Below are 22,733 nucleotides of genomic sequence, written 5' to 3'. Positions count from 1 at the left end.
TACCTCCACTGCGACCTGTATGCTCTTGTTGGCTGGCCCGTGCTTCATACTCGTCGCCAAACCCACTGGCTCCAGTTCATCTACAAGACTCTGCCAGGTAAAGCTCTGCCTTATCTCAGCTCACTGGTCACCATAGCAGCACCCACCCGTAGCATGGAAACGAGGCGGTCTTCTGGTCAGACTACGGAGAGGGGCACATCGTGCCCCACTTCCTAGCATTCTTCTCGCCAATGTCCAGTCTCTTGACAACAAGGTTGATGAAATCCGAGCAAGGGTAGCATTCCAGAGGGACATCAGAGACTGTAACGTTCTTTGCTTCACGGAAACATGGCTCACTGGAGAGACGCTTTCGGAGGCGGTGCAGCCAGCGGGTTTCTCCACGCATCGCGCCGACAGAAACAAACATCTTTCTGGTAAGAAGAGGGGCGGGGGCGTATGCCTTATGGCTAACGAGACGTGGTGTGATCACAGAAACATACAGGAACTCAAATCCTTCTGTTCACCTGATTTAGAATTCCTCACAACCAAATGTAGACCGCATTATCTACCAAGAGAATTCTCTTCGATTATAATCACAGCCGTATATATTCCCCCCCAAGCAGACACATCGATGGCTCTGAACGAACTTTATTTGACTCTTTGCAAACTGGAATCCATACATCCTGAGGCTGCATTCATTGTATCTGCGGATCTTAACAAGGCTAATCTGAAAACAAGACTCCCTAAAATGTATCAGCATATCGATTTTGACACCAGGGCTGGCAAAACCTTGGATCACTGTTATTATAACTTCCGTGACGCATATAAGGCCCTGCCCCGCCCCCCTTTCGGAAAAGCTGACCTCGACTCCATTTTGCTGATCCCTGCCTACAGACAGAAACTAAAACAAGAAGCTCCCACGCTCCCACGCTGAGTTCTGTCTAACGCTGGTCCGACCAAGCTGATTCCACACTCCAAGACTGCTTCCATCACGTGGACTGGGACATGTTTCGTATTGCGTCAGGCAACAACATTGACGAATACGCTGATTCGGTGTGCGAGTTCATTAGAACGTGCGTTGAAGATGTCGTTCCCATAGCAACGATTAAAACATTCCCTATCCAGAAACTGTGGATTGATGGCAGCATTCGCGTGAAACTGAAAGCGCGAACCACTGCTTTTAATCAGGGCAAGGTGACTGGTAATATGACCGAATACAAACAGTGCAGCTATTTCCTCGGTAAGGCTATCAAACAATCTAAGCGTCAGTATAGAGACAAAGTAGAATCTCAATTCAACGGCTCAGACACAAGAGGTATGTGGCAGGGTCTACAGTCAATCACAGACTACAAGAAGAAAACCAGCTCAGTCACGGACCAGGATGTCTTGCTCCCAGGCAGACTAAATAACTTTTTTGCCCGCTTTGAGGACAATACAGTGCCACTGACACGGCCTGCAACGGAAACATGCGGTCTCTCCTTCACTGCAGCCGAGTTGAGTAAAACATTTTAACGTGTTAACCCTCGCAAGGCTGCAGGCCCAGAGGGCATCCCCAGCCGCGCCCTCAGAGCATGCGCAGTCCAGCTGGCTGGTGTATTTACGGACATATTCAATCAATCCCTATAACAGTCTGCTGTTCCCACATGCTTCAAGAGGGCCACCATTGTTCCTGTTCCCAAGAAAGCTAAGGTAACTGAGCTAAAAGACTACCGCCCCGTAGCACTCACTTCCATCATCATGAAGTGCTTTGAGAGACTAGTCAAGGGCCATATCACCTCCACCCTACCTGACACCCTAGACCCACTCCAATTTGCTTACCCCCCTTTTAGGTCCACAGACGACGCAATCTCAACCACACTGCACACAGCCCTAACCCATCTGGACAAGAGGAATACCTATGTGAGAATGCTGTTCATCGACTACAGCTCGGCATTTAACACCATAGTACCCTCCAAGCTCGTCATCAAGCTCGAGACCCTGGGTCTCGACCCCGCCCTGTGCAACTGGGTACTGGACTTCCTGACGGGCCGCCCCCAGGTGGTGAGGGTAGGCAACAACATCTCCACCCCGCTGATCCTCAACACTGGGGCCCCACAAGGGTGCGTTCTGAGCCCTCTCCTGTACTCCCTGTTCACCCACGACTGCGCGGCAACGCACGCCTCCAACTCAATCATCAAGTTTGCGGACGACACAACAGTGGTAGGCTTGATTACCAACAACGACGAGACAGCCTACAGGGAGGAGGTGAGGGCCCTCGGAGTGTGGTGTCAGGAAAATAACCTCACACTCAACGTCAACAAAACTAAGGAGATGATTGTGGACTTCAGGAAACAGCAGAGGGAACACCCCCCTATCCACATCGATGGAACAGTAGTGGAGAGGGTAGTAAGTTTTATGTTCCTCGGCTTACACATCACAGACAAACTGAATTGGTCCACTCACACAGACAGCATCGTGAAGAAGGCGCAGCAGCGCCTCTTCAACCTCAGGAGGCTGAAGAAATTTGGCTTGTCACCAAAAGCACTCACAAACTTCTACAGATGCACAATCGAGAGCATCCTGGCGGGCTGTATCACCGCCTGGTACGGCAACTGCTCCGCCCACAACCGTAAGGCTCTCCAGAGGGTAGTGAGGTCTGCACAACGTATCACCGGGGGCAAACTACCTGCCCTCCAGGACACCTACACCACCCGATGTTGCAGGAAGGCCATAAAGATCATCAAGGACAACACCCACCCGAGCCACTGCCTGTTCACCCCGCTATCATCCAGAAGGCGAGGTCAGTACAGGTGCATCAAAGCTGGGACCGAGAGACTGAAAAACAGCTTCCATCTCAAGGCCATCAGACTGTTAAACAGCAACCACTAACATTGAGTGGCTGCTGCCAACACACTGACTCAACTCCAGCCACTTCAATAATGGGAATTGATGGGAAAGGATTTAAAATATATCACTAGCCACTTTAAACAATGCTACCTAATTTAATGTTTACATACCCTACATTATTCATCTAATATGTATACGTATATACTGTACTCTATCATCTACTGCATCCTTATGTAATACATGTATCACTAGCCACTTTAACTATGCCACTTTGTTTACATACTCATCTCATATGTATATACTGTACTCGATACCATCTACTGTATCTTGCCTATGCTGCTCTGCACCATCACTCATTCATATCTTTATGTACATACTCTTTATCCCCTTACACTGTGTATAAGAAATTAGTTTTGGAATTGTTAGTTAGATTACTTGTTGGTTATTACTGCATTGTCGGAACTGGAAGCACAAGCATTTTGCTACACTCGCATTAACATCTGCTAGCCATGTGTATGTGACAAATAAAAATTTGATTTGATTTCACTGGTCACCCCCAAAGCCAATTCCCCCTTTGGCCGCCTTTCCTTCCAGTTCTCTGCTGCCAATGACTGGAACGAACTGCGAAAATCACTGAAGCTGGGGACTCATATCTCCCTCACTAGCTTTAAGCACCAGCTGTCAGAGCAGCTCACAGATCACTGCAACTGTACATAGCCCATCCAACTGCCTCATCCCCTACTGTATTTATTTATGTTGCTCCTTTGCACCCCAGTATCTCTACTTGCACATCTACCATTCCAGTGTTTAATTGCTATATTGCAATTACTTCCCTTATCCTACCTCATTTGCACATATTGTATATATACTTTTTCTACTGTATTATTGACTGTATGTTTGTTTATTCCATGTGTAACTCTGTGTTGTTGTATGTGTCGAACTGCTCTGCTTTATCTTGGCCAGGTCGCAGTTGCAAATGAGAACTTGTTCTCAATTAGCCTACCGGGTTAAATAAAGGTTAAATAAAATAAAAATATTTAAAAAATCTGTATTCCCAGTCATGTGAAATCCATAGATTAGGGCTTAATTAATTTATTTCAATTGACTGATTTTCTTATATGAACTATCTCAGTAAAATATTTGAAATTGTTGCACGTTGCGTTTATATTTGTGATCAATGTAGTAATGACATTATGCTGTGGCAGAGCCAGGGTGATGTAAGGAGTGCGTGCTGGCGACAGGGAAGTCAGGCGCAGGAGAGCAAAACTGTTTTACAACGGCACAGTTTAATAAATAAAATCACCGTAAACAGAACAATCAATACAATGCATGCGAAACCCGTCGCACACCAGAAATACGTGCACACGCACAATAAACAGTTCCGGACAAGGACATTGGGGGAACAGAGTGTGAAATACACAAGATGTCATTATGGAGTTGAAACCAGGTGTGTGGGAAGACAAGACAAATGGAAAATGAAAAGTGGATCGATGATGGCTTGAAGACCGGCGACGCCGACCGCCGCCCGAACAAGGACAGGAACCAACTTCGGCGGAAGTCGTGACAGGTGAAATTTCCCTTTAAGGGGAAACTCATCAGCAAAACAAATCAACATGATGATGTGGCCAGTGACAATATCCAATAAGGTCCAATATCTGGAAGACCTGACTGCTGAAATGCAAAACATTTTTGGGACTGTATCAACAGCGGACTAATTAAAAAAATACCAGTTGTTGAGTGGATATTCCCTTTTATACCAGATCGTACAAATGCCAACACACACATTGCAAGTCAAGCTGTAACCCTTTAAAACTAAACCAAACAGGATAATTTAACAAAGGAAGTCATGCACGTCTTTTATTTCTATTAAATTGTTTTCTGATTTTCTTTTGCTGTTTGAAGTGTGTGAGGTTTCAGAAGCGCGCACACACAACCTTCTCTGTTCTGTATAGTCTGAACCTAGAACATGCTACAGCACATAGCTGACCTTCTTTAAAGGTGTTGTAGGAGGCTGCATGCATGAGAAAATAACTTTGCTCAACAACAAAAATGTGGGTTAGCTGGCAGTTTGAGAGCGTTACAAACTCCAACGTTCTTGTCACACTTCTGCATTAAGTCCCCAACGCATAGAACATGCCTCTAGAAATACCAAATGGAATGACCGCGTCGAATGTCTGACTGAAAAGGAGAGAAGATAGAAGAGAGAGAACACTCCCCGTCCGTTTTTCCCTATCTTCCGCCTCTCGCTCTGTCTGTCCTCTGCTCTCCCCTTTCTAGAAAACATGAAGGAAGAAAGAGAAGATAAGAATCCGGGGGGGGACGAGTGTGAACAAGAGAAAGTTCGAGGAAAGCAAGAGAGGGGGACATTAATAGGCGGATGGAAGGAAGGAAGAAATTAAGGAAGGGATCTATCCAGCCATACAACGCGATTAAACGAGACATGAACAAACTATATATTGACCTATATTAAACGTAGCTACTCGACTCTTCTCAACTTGTGACGTTTAAAACTATTTTAGGATTAGTTGAATACGCAAACTTAAGCTATTAGGAACCAAGTTATCGTATTTTCTAATTCATACAGCAACTTCCAGCGTTGCAAGTCACAGCTCACCCCGGAAAAGGATTTAGCCCCAAGGACCAAGGGGCACCGACGAGGGCAGGTCACCGCAGCCGGAGTTTAGGCGTTGCCACACGGCTTTGACCCGGAGCCATGGCCGGGGCGAAGCCAGGAGTCCACGCTCTGCAGCTCAAACCGGTGTCGGTTCACGACATACTAAAACGGGGGAGCAAGTTTATCAAATGGGATGAGGTTAGTAATATAGCCTAGTGGCTCTAAACGTGTTTTGTTTGTTTGTTTGTGAGTGAGAGAGAGTTACTGCCTACATTTAGTTTTCTCGTTTTCCCCCCACCACACGTGTTCAAGTTGCATTCATTATAAAATAATAGTAGCATAGTTGATTTTATTGATAAATCCTTACTTTGTGGACTTTAGAGTTTACTATTATAGACACTGCAGGCCAGAGGCTGTAAGTAGGTATGTCCCTACAGGACTGGTATAGGCTAGGCTACATGTCAACCCTATTCCCTGTACCAGGGATCAACTGCAGGACAATTCTTTTTTTTGTTGAGCGGGGGGGTCAGTAGACTGGAACATAATTACAAGCAATTTGTAGACCGCCCAAACATAATATTAATATTTGCCTAAAACAATCATTTCAAACCTTGCTTACATTTATATATGGTCACATATCTCTTGATGGGCCAAATAAAATCACCCGCCGACCGCAAGTTGGGGACCCCTGCCCTATACTTTTGACCTATCCCTTTGACCTATCCCTATTGGCTCTGGTCAAAAGTAGTGCACGATATAGGGAATGGGTTGCCATTTGGCATGTACGCATTGGACTGTCCTGCATTCCTATACCCATCCTGCAATAGATCAGCCTAGCTCTGCTCTCCTTTGAATTCTTGTTAAGCAAGTTTTTCCACCACTCAGTTTTTTAGACAACCCGACTATCCACCAAAGCCATTTTTCTTTCACACTTTTGGCCTACTCTCTCTTTCTGTTCTAGCACCATTTTGTCACTGCTTTCCCAAGGGATTTCGATAGACAGTGGGAGTCAATGGAATGACACATGGCAAATTATAATTTTTATCTCAACATAGGAGAGAAAGACTTTGTGAATTGAGTTTCTGAATGAACATTCCATAGGCCTACTCTTCCAAACCATGTCGACATGTAGCCTAGGCTGAAACACCCACATTTGTATGTCCCTAACTCTAAGACATTTTAGGACTATTTTAGTAATTCCTGTTTCAGGTAGACGGTTGTTAATCTTGAAAAAATATTTTTTGTATTTTAATAAAGCAAGACAACCCAAATATGTTTACGGGAAATTCAAAGATCTCCCCACTGGATTGGCCCTACTCTCTTCCATGTATTTTCACCCCTCCTTGCCTGGCAACTGTGGACTGTGTGTGTGAGAGAGAGAGCTATATTACGTTTCATTGTCAGTATTTGTGCCTGAAGCATTTTACTGCTTTAAGGGTGTCAATAGGAAAACATATTTTTGCAAGCAGACAGAAAGAATGAATAGACTACAAATAAAATAAAAATATATTTGTCACATGCGCCGAAGGTGTAGACCCTACCGTGAAATGCTTACAAGCCCTTAACCAACCAATGTTGAAGAAATAGAGTTAAGAAAATATTTACTAAATAAACTAAAGTAAAAAAATGAAACAAAAAGTAATACAATAAAATAATGAGGCTATATACAGGGGGTACCGGTACAGGTTAGTATAGTTAATTTGTACATGTATGTAGGGGTAAAATGATTATGCATAGATAATAAACAGTAACAACAGTGTAAAAACAAAGGGGGGAGGTCAATGTAAATAGTCCATGTGGCCATTTGATTGTATGTTCATCAGTCTTATGGTTTGGGGGTAGAAGCTGTTGAGAAGCCTTTTGGACCTAGACTTGGCGCACTGGTACCCCTTTCTGGAGAGAACATTCTATGACTAGGGTGGCTGGAGTCTTTGGCAATTCTTAGGGCCTTCCTCTGACACCGCTTGGTATAGAGGTCCTGGATGGCATTTACATTCCTTCTCTCACTCTCCCACTCTCTTTCTTCTCTCTCTGTTTCTTTCTTCCTCCTCAGTCTCACTACTTCGATCTTTCTTGCTTTCTCTCCTTTCTCTCTCTTTAATTTATCTATTTCACTCTTCCTCTCTCTCCCCTCCCTCCTCTTTCTCTCTTCCTCCTTTCTCTGAGGGAATTCCCAGGAAGTTATTAGGTCTGTGATTAACTTTGCGAACTGCAAGGGACAATGTTCACATCTCTCTTTCTCCACTCCCTCTTTTGCCTCCTATATCGCTTCCTCATTTGCTTTCCCTCTGCAGAGAGAAACATAACTGATATGAGGAGACTAACTTGTAGGAGAAGGAAAAAGAGAAAAAAAAGTGTCAGAGAAAGAGGAGGAGTGTGGGAGAGGAAAGAGAGGGAATGTGAGAGAGCAACATTTCACGTTGTTCAGACCCCAAATAAGGACATCTGATTTGAGAAAATGGGAAAGAGCCGAGAATCTAGTCTCAAGTTAATACCAGGCCCACACACACACACACACACACACACACACACACATTGTAGAAAGACATGCAGCACATTTCTCCACCTACAGTGAGTCAATGTGTGTGTGTGTGTGGTGTGTGTTTCACTCTGAATTACTTCCTGTCTCAGCTTGTTGTGCTCTCTGGAGCCAAAACTACTTTCCCAGCCCTCCCTACCTTCTCCCTCCATCCCGCTTCCTCCCTCCCTCCCACCCTTCCTATACCCCTTTCCCTCCTCTCTCTCCCTCCTTCCCTCCCACCCTTCTTCCATCTCTCGGTCCTTCCCCTCTTCTCAACCATATCCATTCTGCTCCTCAATTTAGATAAATCACAGTTGAATTCAGTAAAAATTATTCTGTGTAACAGAGAGAGAGAGAGAACCTCTACATACCGTTGCACCAAATACCTTTGTGAGTTCAACCCTGAACCCTTGTCTCTCGTCTCTCTCTGTCACTCACTCACACACACACACACACACATCCTGGACAGTACAGTTTAGTGTACTCCGGACTCAAGTACCTCACTAGAATGCGACTCTGGTGGTACCATATTCTAGTGTTACGATACCAGAATTTTTACTTCGAAACCAAACCTTACCGCCATGATACTCGATACCATCACAATACTCGATACCAAAACTATACCATAGCAAAAAAAATAAGGCATATTAGCCTAGTCACAAAATGGCACTTGATCCAGACAAATAAATTCAGGTACTGCTCTGTTCAATCGTTGGTCATCTTTTGAGTTCAATATCATTACATTTGAAATGTTTTATGTCTACATTTTTCAGAGACAGCTATGTGTGCATTCATAAATCAATTATGCAATCATACAATCAATTTGACTTTGGTAAAAACAATCTAACTACATTGAACAAAAAATATAAATGCAGCTACTTCAAAGATTTTACTGAATTACAGTTCTTATAAGGAAACCAGCCAATTAAAATAAATTTAATTAGTCCATAATCTATGGATTTCACATGACTGGGAATATAGATATGCATATTGGTCAAAGATACCTTAAAAAAATTGTGACATGAATCAGAAAACCAGGCAGTGTCGGGTGTGACCACCATTTGCCTCATGCAGCCCGACACATCGCCCTCGCATAGAGTTGATCAGGCCGTTGATTGTGGAATGTTGTCCCACTTCTCTTCAATGACTGTGTGAAGTTGCTGGATATTGGCAGGAACTGGAACGCGCTGTCGTACACGTCAATCCAGAGCATCCCAAACATGCTGAATGGGTGACATGTCTAGTGAGTATGCAGGCCATGTAAAAACTGGGACATTTTCAAATTCCTGGAATTGTATACAGATCATTGCAACATGGGGCCGTACATTATCATGCTGAAACATGAGGTGATGGTGTCAGATTAATGGCACAACAATGGGCCTCAGGATCTCCTCACGGTATCTCTGTGCATTCAAATTGACATTGAAAAAATGTAATTGTGTCTGCTTTCCGTAGCTTATGCCTGCCCATACCATAACCCCACTGCCACCAATGTTGTCATCAGCAAACCGCTCACCCACACAATGCCATACTCTGCGATCTGGCCGGTACAGTTGAAACCGGGATTCATCTGTGAAGAAGACACTTCCCCAGCATACCAGTGGCCATCGGAGGTGAGCATTAGCCCAATGAAGTTGCTCACGATGCCGAACCACAGTCAGGTCAAGATCCTGGTGAGGCTATACACAGCCAAAACAGAAAGATAAATGCGATCAAAGCAGCACCACCCCCCCAAGAGTCTGAGCCTGCCTGGCAGGGTTGGTCCAACAAAGTCAAAGCCCCCAAATGTTTGAGCATAATATACATAGAATTTCTCAATGCTGCTAATGTGAGAACCATGAAGACCTTGTATGTATAGATGGTTGGAATTCCAATTCCACCTAGGTAGTGGCAGTGCTGGCAACACTAGGCTGCAGTAACCCATGGGGAATCGGTCACACTCTGACAATCAGAGTGGGGGCAAATTATTGTGGCCCTGGTGGCACAAAATGATCAGATGGTCTGACTGCACAGAGATGCTTGGGAAATGGTCACAGCGGGAGACCAGCATGTGTGTGTTTCAGGGGAAGGGGTTGTATCTGAGCTCCATCAGCTAGGACTTGACATTGGTTAATCAAATCTCCCCATTCTTGCTCAATGTTGCATGCCTTCTCAAACAGCTACAACTGTATATGCATTTGCACATCAAGTCTTCTCTTGAGTTGGGCTCGGAACAACTGTTGAACATCTGAGCTTGTGGTTGTTTGTGGGGGAAGGGTGGGGAGTGTATGTATCCCACATCTGTTGCTATGGGTTAATGATGTTAGGGACAATATAGGATGAATCACAAGAATTGCTTGCCAAAATAATAATTGCTTTTATTTCACCTTTATTTAACCAGGTAGGCAAGTTGAGAACAAGTTCTCATTTACAATTGCGACCTGGCCAAGATAAAGCAAAGCAGTTCGACACATACAACGACACAGAGTTACACATGGAGTAAAACAAACATACAGTGTAAACAAGTCTATATACGATGTGAGCAAATGAGGTGAGATAAGGGAGGTAAAGGCAAAAAAAGGCCATGGTGTCAAAGTAAATACAATATAGCAAGTAAAACACTGGAATGGTAGATTTGCAGTGGAAGAATGTGCAAAGTAGAAATAAAAATAATGGGGTGCAAAGGAGCAAAATAAATAAAATAAATACAGTAGGGAAAGAGGTAGTTGTTTGGGCTAAAATATAGGTGGGCTATGTACAGGTGCAGTAATCTGTGAGCTGCTCTGACAGTTGGTGCTTAAAGCTAGTGAGGGAGATAAGTGTTTCCAGTTTCAGTGCGTTTTGTAGTTTGTTCCAGTCATTGGCAGCAGAGAACTGGAAGGAGAGGCGGCCAAAGAAAGAATTGGTTTTGGGGGTGACCAGAGAGATAGATATACCTGCTGGAGCGCGTGCTACAGGTGGGTGATGCTATGGTGACCAGCGAGCTAAGGGGGGACTTTACCTAGCAGGGTCTTGTAGATGACATGGAACCAGTGGGTTTGGAGACGAGTATGAAGCGAGGGCCAGCCAACGAGAGCGTACAAGTCGCAATGGTGGGTAGTATATGGGGCTTTGGTGACAAAACGGATTGCACTGTGATAGACTGCATCCAATTTGTTGAGTAGGATATTGGAGGCTATTTTGTAAATGACATCGCCGAAGTCGAGGATTGGTAGGATGGTCAGTTTAACAAGGGTATATTTGGCAGCATGAGTGAAGGATGCTTTGTTGCGAAATAGGAAGCCAAATCTAGATTTAACTTTGGATTGGAGATGTTAGATGTGGGTCTGGAAGGAGAGTTTACAGTCTAACCAGACACCTAGGTATTTGCAGTTGTCCACGTATTCTAAGTCAGAGCCGTCCAGAGTAGTGATGTTGGACAGGCGGGCAGGTGCAGGCAGCGATCGGTTGAAGAGCATGCATTTACTTTTACTTGTATTTAAGAGCAATTGGAGGCCACTGAAGGAGAGTTGTATGGCATTGAAGCTTTCCTGGAGGGTTGTTATTAACACAGTGTCCAAAGAAGGGCCAGAAGTTTACAGAATGGTGTCGTCTGCGTAGAGGTGGATCAGAGACTCACCAGCAGCAAGAGCGACATCATTGATGTATACAGAGAAGAGTCTGTCCAAGAATTAAACCCTGTGGCACCCCCATAGAGACTGCCAGAGGTCCGGACAGCAGACCCTCCAATTTGACACACTGAACTCTATCAGAGAAGTAGTTGGTGAACCAGGCAAGGCAATCATTTGAGAAACCAAGGCTGTCGAGTCTGCCGATGAGGATGAGGTGAATGACAGAGTCGAAAGCCTTGGCCAGATCAATGAATACGGCTGCACAGTAATGTTTCTTATCGATGGCGGTTAAGATATCGTTTAGGACCTTGAGCGTGGCTGAGGTGCACCCATGACCAGCTCTGAAACCAGATTGCATAGCATAGAAGGTATGGTGAGATTCGAAATGGTCGGTAATCTGTTTGTTGACTTGGCTTTCGAAGACCTTAGAAAGGCAGGGTAGAATAGATATAGGTCTGTAGCAGTTTGGGTCAAGAGTGTCCCCCCCTTTGAAGAGGGGGATGACCGCAGCTGCTTTCCAATCTTTGGGAATCTCAGACGACACAAAAGAGAGGTTGAACAGGCTAGTATTAGGGGTGGCAATAATTTTGGCAGATAACTGTGGAAAGAAAGGGTCCATATTGATTTGTAGGGGTCCAGATTTTGCAGCTCTTTCAGAACATCAGCTGACTGGATTTGGGAGAAGGAGAAATGGAGAAGGCTTGGGCGAGTTGCTGTGGGGGGTGCAGTGCTGTTGACCGGGGTAGGAGTAGCCAGGTGGAAAGTATGGCCAGCCGTAGAAAAATGCTTTTTGAAATTCTCAATTATAGTGGATTTATCAGTGGTGACAGTGCAGTGGGCAGCTGGGAGGAGGTGTTCTTATTCTCAATGGACTTTACAGTGTCCCATAACTTTTGAGTTAGTGTTGCAGGAAGCAAATTTCGGCTTGAAAAAGCTAGCCTTGGCTTTTCTAACTGCCTGTGTTTAATGGTTTCTAGCTTCCCTGAACAGCTGCATATCACGGGGGCTGTTCGACGCAAATGCAGACCGCCATAGGATGTTTTTGTGTTGGTTAAGGGCAGTCAGGTCTGGGGAGAACCAAGGGCTATATCTGTTCCTGGTTCTACATTTCTTGAATGGGGCATGTTTATTTAAAATGGTTAGGAAGGTATTTAAAAAAAAACAGGCATCCTCTACTGACGGGATGAGCTCAATATCCTTCCAGGATACCCTGGCCAGGTCGATTAGAAAGGCCTTCTCGCTGAAGTGTTTCAGGGAGCGTTTGACAGTGGTTAGGATGATATCTATGAGGGTGCCCGTGTTTAAGGCTTTGGGGAGGTACCTGGTAGGTTCATTGATAATTTGTGTGAGATTGAGGACATCAAGCTTAGATTGTAGAAGGCGGTCTATAGCAGGCGGCAATGGTGAGAGACTTGTTTTTAGAGTGGTGGATTTTTAAAAGTAGAAGTTCAAATTGTTTGGGTACAGACCTGGATAGTAGGACAGAACTCTGCAGGCTATCTTTGCAGTAGATTGCTAAACCGCCCCCTTTGGCAGTTCTATCTTGTCTGAAAATGTTGTAGTTTGGGATGAAAATTTCAGAATTTTTGGTGGTCTTCCTAAACCAGGATTCAGACACAGCTAGAACATCTGGGTTGGCAGAATGTGCTAAAGCAGTGAATAAAACAAACTTAGGGAGGAGGCTTCTAATGTTAACATGCATGAAACCAAGGCTATTACCGTTACAGAAGTCGTCAAAAGAGAGCGCCTGGGGAATAGGAGTGGAGCTAGGCACTGCAGGGCCTGGATTCACCACTACATCGCCAGATGAACAAAGGAGGAGTAGGATAAGGGTACAGCTAAAAGCAATGAGAATTGGTCGTCTAGAACGTCTGTAACAGAGAGTAAAAGGAGGTTTCTGGGGGCGATAAAATAGCTTCAAGGTATAATGTACAGACAAAGGTATGGTAGGATGTGAATACAGTAGAGGTAAACCTTGGTATTGAGTGATGATGAGAGAGATATTGTCTCCAGAAACATCATTGAAACCAGGAGATGTCATCGCATGTGTGGGTGGTGGAACTAATAGGTTGGATAAGGTATAATGAGCAGGGCTGGAGGCTCTACAGTGAAATAAGCCAATAAACACTAACCAGAACAGCAATGGACAAGGCATATTGACATTAAGGAGAGGCATGCTTAGTCGAGTGATCAAAAGGGTCCAGTGAGTAGTGAGGTTGGTTGGGGTCACGGCGATTTAGACAGCTAGCCGGGCCATCGGTAGCAAGCTAGCATAGGATGGAGGTCTGTTATTAGCCACGTCGTGCGTTTCCGTCGGTAGGATTAGTGGGGTTCCGTGTGGTAGAGGGGATGAATCCAATTCGCAAAAAAAACAAAAAACAAACAATAGATATAGTTATAGAGGCCCAAGAAAAATACAAAATAAAATAAATAAATAAATAAATTATCCGATAGATCTATTCAGATAGCAGCCGATAAGACAGCTAACGGTTTGCGGACCGCAAATGGGCGTTCAGGTAACGCCGTGACGGAGGAGCCAGCCAGACAACTCCCTCGGGCAGACAACGTCGGCAGTCCAGCTGTGAAGGCCCGGTGGGGCTCCGCGTTGGCAGTAAAACGGGTCCGGATAGGTGATTGTAGGCCAGGAGTGACTGATGGTACTCTTCAGCTGGCTAGCTCCGAAATAATTTGTTTGCTCCGGAATCAACGAAAGCCGATGGTCACACGGATAGCAGCTAGTTAGCTGCAAGATCCAGGTATAAATGTCCAGAGTTAGCAGTTGAAATCCGGGGACATGGAGAGAAAAATAGGTCCGGTATGTTCCGGTCCGAGCCGTGCCGTACAAAACTGGCTATAGATTTTTGAGCTGAAGGATAGCTGATGCCCACAAACCGTGGTGAGCTGAATACTAACGATTAGCCAGTAAAGAAGCTAACTAGCTTCTGATTAGCTTCAGGCTAAACATGTAATTGTTGTAATGCCAATCCTGGTTATAGGTAAAAATCCTTTGTATGAACTGCTGACATTGTTACACATATTAGTTAATTGTGGAAATAAATTAAGATATCCAAGATTTTTTAAGTTACATTACCAGTCAAAAGTTTGGACACCTTCTCATTCCCAGGATTTTTCTTTCTTTTGACTACTTTCTACATTGTAAAATATTAGTGAAGACATCAAAACTACGAAATACCACGTATGGAATCATGTAGTAACCAATTTTTTTAATACTTTTTTTATATTATTTATTTATAGATTCTTCAAAGTAGCCATCCTTTGCCTTGATGACGGCTTTGCACACTTTTGGCATTCTCTCAACCAGCTTCATGAGTTATGCATTTCAATTAACAGGTGTGCCTTGTTAATTTGTGGAATTTATTTCCTTAATGCGTTTGAGCCAATCAGGCCTATCTTGTCACAATACATCTATCTTCTGTATACAACCCCTATTTGGTAAAATACCATATTAGTCCATATTATGGGAAGAACGGCTCAAAATAAGCAAAGAGAAATGTCAGTCCATCATTACTTTAAGACATGGTCAGTCATCTGGAACATTTCAAGAACTTTGAAAGTGTCTTAAAGTGCAGTCGCAAAAATCATCAAGCGCTATGATGAAACTGGCTCTGATGAGGACCGCCACAGGAAAGGTCGACCAAGAGTTACCTTTGCTGCAGAGGGCAAGTTCATTAGAGTTAATTGCACCTCAGATTTCAGCCCAAATAAATGCTTCACAGAGTTCAAGTAACAGACACATCTCAACATCAACTGTTCAGAGGAGACTGTGAATCTGGTATTCATGATCAAATTGCTGCAAAGAAACCACTACTAAAGGACACCAAAAGAAATACACTTGCTTGGGCCAAGAAACACGAGCAATTGTTATGGTGGAAATCTGTCCTTTGCTTTGAGTCAAAATTTTAAGATTTTTGGTTCCAACCACTGTGTCTGTGAGACGCAGAGTAGGTGAACAGATGATCTGTGTGGTTCCCACCGTGATGCATGGAAGGAAGAGGTGTGATTGTGTGGGGGTGCTTTGCTCATGACACTGTCAGTGATTTATTTAGAATTCAAGGCACACTTAACCAGCATTGCTACCACAGCATTCTGCAGTGATACGCCATCCCATCTGGTTTGTGCTTAGTGGGACTATCATTTGTTTTTCAACAGAACAATGACCCAAAACACACCTCCAGGCTGTGTAAGTGCTTTTTGACCAACCAGGAGAGTGATGGACCTGGCCTCCACAATCACCCAACCTCAACCCAATTGAGAAGGATTGGGATGAGTTGGACTGCAGAGTGAAGGAAAAGCAGCCAACAAGTGCCCAGCATATGTGGGAACTCCTTCAAGACTGTTGGAAAAGCATTCCTCATGAAGCTGGTTTTGAGAATGCCAAGTGTGTGCAAAGCTGTCATCAAGGCCATGCATGGGTGGTGACTTTGAAGAATCTAAAATCTATTTTGATTTAACACTTTTTTTTGTTACTACATGATTCCATATGTGTTATTTCATAGTTTTGATATCTTCACTATTATTCTAAAATGTAGAAAATAGTACAAATAAAGAAAAACCTTGAGTAGGTGTGTCCAAACTTTTGACTGGTACTGTAGTTTTATCAAAAATGACAACTTTTTTTTAAATGTTTCACTATTTTTATAAAATTCCCTGAGGAGGATGGTCCTCCCCATCCTCCTCTGAGGAGCCTCCACTGCTCTAGAGACATTGCGCAATGTGGTCATTGAGTACGAACGAAGTGGAATTCAAATAATTTAATGGATGTCTGACATTTAAAACCCGCCGAAAAATAACCAACATTTTGGTTAATCTCTCAGCACTATTAACCAGTAATGACATTCACGAGACAATGGTGGTGGAGCCCTATTCTCACACACAATCAGTTCGCTGAGGTAATAAATTATCTTTAGGAGAGACTTGAGAGAGAGACCGAATAATAATAGTAATAATGTTTTGGTGGCAATCGGCTTTAAAATCAGCTTATTTTGCATTATGGTTTGCATATTATAACAAACAAAGTACTAGTGCAGTGAATTGATGTAAGATTCAGCTGTAAGCTGGCACGAAAAGTTAGCCTAAAGCTGAGAGAGGGGAGTAGAATAGCATAGGCCTGTCGGCCATCAGGGAAGCAGTCAGAACCGTGCACTAGGCCTATCTATCGGCAATCAAAAGCTGTACCTCGCAATGGAATGCTTACATTGTCTCGCAACTTCAGTAAATCAGTGCCTGTTATCAATGAATAGGCTAGGATATTGAGATGAGCGAGATGCAACACTTCACACTCACACAGTAACTGCACAGGTTCGCTTCCAGCGATCACATCTGGTAGCCAGGGCACCAAAACAGCAGAAAAGTTGAGCCTTACTCTTCGATGCTCTGAGATGTTGCGGAAATTAACCCACTATGCTGTTTAAAATAAATATATATATATATATATAAAAAAAATATATATATATATATATATATATATATATATATATCCCATTTAGCAGACGCTTTTGTCCAAAGCTTACAAGTGGCATACTTTACATATGGGTGGCCCCAGCGGGAATCATTGGCGTTGCATGCTCTTGAGCCACACAGGACACATCTGCGTCATCCATTTTTGGGCGGGACGTTAACAATCCCATTTTTGTTTAAACATGTAGACCCCTACCGTGCAATACTACCATATTACCTCAATGGGCCTTGTTCAAATGTAATCCACTGTAATGGGAATATTGTAGAATTTGGGCTGCAGCTCTAGTGGATTATCTGAAAGTGAAATGTCTATAATAGATAGATAGGCTTCTGAATCTTCTTTATGATTAAAGAGATGAAGGGAGAGACAGAGGGACTGACATGATGACTGAATAAGTTAGGAAGGAGGGAGGGAGAAAAGAGTTTGTTAAAGAGTTACACCACACAGTGAATCAAGCCATTAGTCTCACAGAGGGGTGAGAAATGTAGAGGAAGGGAGGGAGGAAATGGGAGAAACCTGCCACTGTTTGTCTAAGCGAGTCACACCACTTAGTGAAACACGGCGTTAACATGAGAGATGAATGGAGAAGGAAGAGTGGTTGAGCCAGAGGGGAAAAGAAAGAGAGAGAAAGGTCATAGGTCAAACTCAGATGTGAAGTGAAGCATTTTGGGATTGACATAAGTATTCTGCTTCTCACCACCCCTCTGTTCCTCCTCCTCATCCCTCTCTTTCTCACGCTCTTTCTTTAGTTCATTTAGTAAATGTTTTCTTAACTCTATTTTCTTAACTGCATTGTTGGTAATGGGATTGTAAAGTAAGCATTTCACGGTAAGAATACCTGTTGTACTCAGCACGTGAAAAATAACATTTGATTTCCTGTACCCACTCTCTTTGTCCTTATTTGTGCTCTATATCTGTCTCTCCCTCCCTGTCTATTTCTCTTTTCATTCTCTCTGTCTGTCATTTTCTCACCTTCTCTGTCATTTCTTTCCCTACCCTTGTTGTTATTCTCACAGTCTGTCTTCCTCTTCTCATTCCCTCCTGCTCTTTTTCTTTACCACTTTGACTTCTTTCCCTCTCCATCTCTCTTTCCCTCTCATTATCTTTCGCTTAATTATTTTCCTGTCGTCCCTTCCCCTCTAACCCCTTTCCTCTCCTCACCAGAGTCCAAAGGTTATTGACTGTCATCAACCTTTGTTGCCAAAGCAGCAGCCACACACACACACATTCTGGTTGTCCCTGTATAATGACTGGTTTATTAGAGGTGCTGAAAACCCATACTTCACCTTTTATAGTGAACATAATGAAAACATTCTGCCCCTCTCTCCCCCGTCCCCTCCCCTCTTTTCCTCTCTCTACCGCTCTTCTGTCACCCTCTTTTTCTTCCGGAGACACCTGAAACCCCACCTCTTCAAGGAATACCTAGGATAGGATAAAGTAATCCTTCTCACCCCCCCCCTTAAATGATTTAGATGCACTATTGTAAAGTGGCTGTTCCACTGGATGTCAGAAGGTGAATTCACCAATTTGTAAGTCGCTCTGGATAAGAGCGTCTGCTAAATGACTTAAATGTAAATGTAAATGTAGTATTCTCACTGAATAGAGTTATCTGGACAAAATGTCAATTTACATACAAATTTCAATCCCCATTAGCGACTAGAATATCATGAGCCGAGAGAGGGTTAGCTAGCTAGCTACTAGTTAAAGTTAAGTAAGCAACTCTTCATGCATCTACCATATTATACACTTAATTATTGAAACAATAATGAAAAGCTGAAATGTCTTGTGTCAATTAGTATTCAGCCCCTTTGCTATGGCATGCCTAAATAAGTTAATGTGTAAAAATGTGCTAAACTCATATAAATTGCATGCACTGTGTTTCAACATGGTGAATTTATCAATTACACTTTGGATGGTGTATCAATACACCAAGACATGACAAAGATACAGGCGTCCTTCCTAGAGGTCGACCGATTAATCGGAATGGCCTACTAACTAGGGCCGATTTTTTTTTTTTTTTTTTTTTTTTTTTTTTTTTTTCTTTCATAACAATCGGTAATCGGCTGACTACCTGTTAGCTAGCATTAAATGTATCTTATAAAAAACAATCCATCTTAACATAATCACAAGTTAACAACACATGGTTGATGATATTTACTAGTTTATCTAGCTTGTCCTGCGTTGCATATAATCGATGCGGTGCCTGTTAATTTATCATTGAATCATACCCTACTTCACCAACCGGGTGATTTAACAAGCGCATTTGCGAAAAAGCACTGTCGTTGCACCAATGTGTACCGAACCATAAACATCAACGCCTTTCTTAAAATCAATATGCAAGTATATGCAAGTATATATTTTTAAACCTGCATATTTAGTTAATTGGGGCGGCAGGGTAGCCTAGTGGTTCGAGCGTTGGACTAGTAACCGGAAGGTTGCGAGTTCAAACACCCGAGCTGACAAGGTACAAATCTGTCGTTCTGCCCCTGAACAGGCAGTTAACCCACTGTTCCTAGGCCGTCGTTGAAAATAAGAATGTGTTCTTAACTGACTTGCCTGGTTAAATAAAGGTAAAATTAAATTTAAAAAAATATTGCCAGCTAACATGAATTTCTTTTAACTAGGGAATTTGTGTCACTTGTCTTGCGTATTGTGCAACAGAGTCAGGGTATATGCAGCAGTTTGGGCCGCCTGGTTCGTTGCAAACTGTATGAAGACTATTTCTTCCTAACATAGACAGCCAACGACGCCAAACGGGGGATGATTTAACAAAAGCGCATATGCGAAAAAAGCACAATCGTTGCACGACTGTACCTAACCATAAACATCAATGCCTTCCTTAACATCAATACTCAGAAGTATATATATATTTTAAACCTGCATATTTAGCTAAAATAAATCCAGGTTAGCAGGCAATATTAAACTAGGGAAATTGTGTCACTTCTCTTGCGTTCATTGTACGCAGAGTCAGGGTATATTCAACAGTTTGGGCCGCCTGGCTCGCTGCGAACTAATTTGCCAGAATTTTAAGGTAATTATGACATAACATTGAAGGTTGTGCAATGTAACAGGAATATTTAGACTTATGGATACCACCCGTTAGATAAAATACGGAACGGTTCCGTATTTCACTGAAAGAATAAACGTTTGTTTTCAAAATTATAGTTTCCAGATTTGACCATATTATTGACATAAGGCTCGTATTTCTGTGTGTTATGTTATAATTAATCTATGATTTGATAGAGCTGTCTGACTGAGCGGGAGTAGGCAGCAGCAGCCTCGTAAGCATTCATTCAAACAGCACTTTTGTGCATTTGCCAGCAGCTCTTCACTGTGCTTTAAGCGTTGAGCTGTTTGACCTCAAGCCAGTGAACTCCCGAGATTAGGCTGGTGTAACCGATGTGAAATGGCTAGCTAGTTAGCGGGGTGCGCTAATAGCATTTCAGTCGGTGACGTCACTCGCTCTAAGACCTTGGAAGTAGTTGCCGCGGCTTTTGTGGAGCGATTGTTAACAATGCTTTGAGGGTGGCTATTGTCGATGTGTTCCTGGTTCGAGCCCAGGTTGGGGCAAGGAGAGGGACGGAAGCTATACTGTTACACTGGCAATACTAAAGTGCCTCTAAGAACATCCAATAGTCAAAGGTATATGAAATGGTATAGAGAGAAATAGTCCTATAATTCCTTTAATAACTACACCTTAAAACTTCTTACCCGGGAATATTGAAGACTCATGTTAAAAGGAACCACCAGCTTTCATATGTTCTCATGTTCTGAGCAAGGAACTTAAACTTTAGCTTTCTTACATGGCACATATTGCACTTTTACTTTCTTCTCCAAAACTTTGTTTTTGCATTATTTAAACCAAATTGAACATGTTTCATTATTTGAGGCTAAATTGATTATATTGATGTATTATATTAAGTTAAAATAAGTGTTCATTCAGTGTTGTTGTAATTGTCAATGTTACAAAAAAATAAATACATTGTCTGGTCGACTTTTTTTTGGTCCTCCAATAATGGTATCGGCGTTTGAAAAATCATAATCGGTCGATCTCTAGTCCTTCCTAACACAATTGGCAGAGAGGAAGGAAAACCACTCAGGGGTTTCATCATGAGGCCAATGGTGACTTTAAAACGTTGATAGGAGAAAACTGAGGATGGATCTACAGTATTGTAGTGATTATAAAGTACTAACCTAATTAACAGAGTGAAAAGAAGGAAGCCTGTACATAATAAAAATGTTCAAAAAATGCATCCTGTTTGCAGCAAGGCACTTTTTGTCCTCAATACAAAGCGTTATGTTGGGGCAAATCCCACACACATCACTGAGTACCACTTTTCATATTTCCAAGCATGGTGGTGGATGCATTATGTTATGAGTATGCTTGTCATCGGCAAGGACAAAGGAGTTTTTGGGGGAGATAAAAATTAATGGAATAGAGTTAAGCACAGTCAAAATCCTAGAGGAAAACCTGGTTCGGTCTGCTTTCCAACAGACACTTGGAGCCAAATTCACCTTTCAGCAGGACAATAACCTAAAACACATGGCCAAATATACATACACTGGAGTTGCTTACCAAGACAAAATTTGAAAGTTCTGGAGTGGCCGAGTTACAGTTTTTACTTGAATCAGCCAAAAAAAAATGATCACCACCCATTTGACAGAGCTTAAATAATTTCTTTAAAGAATAATGTGCAAATATTGTACAATCCAGGTGTGCAAATCTCTTAGAGACTTACCCAGAACGACTGACAGCTGTAATCGCTGCCAAAGGTGATTCTAACATTTATTGACTCAGGTGGTTGAATACTTATGTTATCAAGATATATTAGTATTTTATGTTTCATAATCTTTTTGACATGTTAGAATTTGTTTTCCATTTTGACATTAGAGAATTTCGTGTAGAACGTTGACAAAAAAATGACGATTAAATAATTTTTTTATCCCACACCAAAATGTGGAAGAAGTCAATGGGTGTGAATACTTTCTGAAGGCACTCAACGAGACAATTTTGTTCACAGTGCCCTGCTTGGAGGGGGCAATTGTGGTTAGACAGATGGATCACCAACAAAGCGTTTAGGCAAAATACAACAGGCTGTTCTACATGCAAATTGTATGTGTGTGTTTGTAAGATAGTGGAAAGTAAAACCTCCATTTACGGTAAATGGTTACGGATGAGACATAACAATAGAGAAAAAGAGATGGCTAGAGAGAGAAATGTGGAGGGGAGGAGAAAGCACATCAAAATCACTTCAAAAAAGGAAAGGAGAAATGAAAGCAAAGGATGGAAGAAAGAAGAGAAAGATTAGGGTGGAGATTACTGCTTTTTATTTTATGTTGTTTTTCCACGGTAGAGTATTCCTTAAATGTATAACAGAGTAGTTAGCTCTAGACCTAAGGTCAGTTTTATGTTTCCCCCAAATCGTTACAGTTTTGTTTATGATAAGGTCTAGCTGATCCTAGATCTGTGCCTATAGGTAACTCTGATTTTAAGAATGATAAATTACTGGGAGCTCATATTTGATTACTTATCAAAAGCTTTTGATCGAGTTATAGCCCCAGATCCACTGATCTCTTTTTATGGAAATAACCTGGATGGGAAGGCTGTCTCTCTCTGTACTCTGTTAGCCAAACGGCTCATTGCAAATTTGGTAATTGGAAACTGCACATACCTTTTGAGATGTGGTTACAATGTCATGCATATGGGAAAGGTTTTATACAATA

At 42.6% G+C, this 22,733-nt stretch overlaps 1 protein-coding gene across 3 annotated transcripts in view; it reads left to right on the top strand.

The window, feature by feature from the left end:
* Positions 1-4,902: 4,902 nt before the first annotated feature.
* Positions 4,903-22,733, top strand: part of LOC135516080 (1-phosphatidylinositol 4,5-bisphosphate phosphodiesterase beta-3-like) — a 113,674-nt gene continuing 95,843 nt past the window's right edge. For 2 of the 3 annotated variants that reach the window (XM_064940095.1, XM_064940096.1), the window contains exon 1: positions 4,903-5,617. In XM_064940095.1, coding sequence (XP_064796167.1) covers positions 5,519-5,617 — 99 coding nt within the window. In that variant the 5' untranslated portion in view covers positions 4,903-5,518. The remainder of the gene's footprint in view (positions 5,618-22,733) is intronic. The other variant, XM_064940094.1, reaches the window with a different exon arrangement.

Source organism: Oncorhynchus masou, chromosome 27 (genome assembly GCF_036934945.1).
Source record: "Oncorhynchus masou masou isolate Uvic2021 chromosome 27, UVic_Omas_1.1, whole genome shotgun sequence".
Taxonomy (NCBI): domain Eukaryota; kingdom Metazoa; phylum Chordata; class Actinopteri; order Salmoniformes; family Salmonidae; genus Oncorhynchus; species Oncorhynchus masou.
The sequence above is the reverse complement of the archived record's forward strand: the minus strand, read 5'-3'. Positions and strand labels throughout refer to the sequence as shown.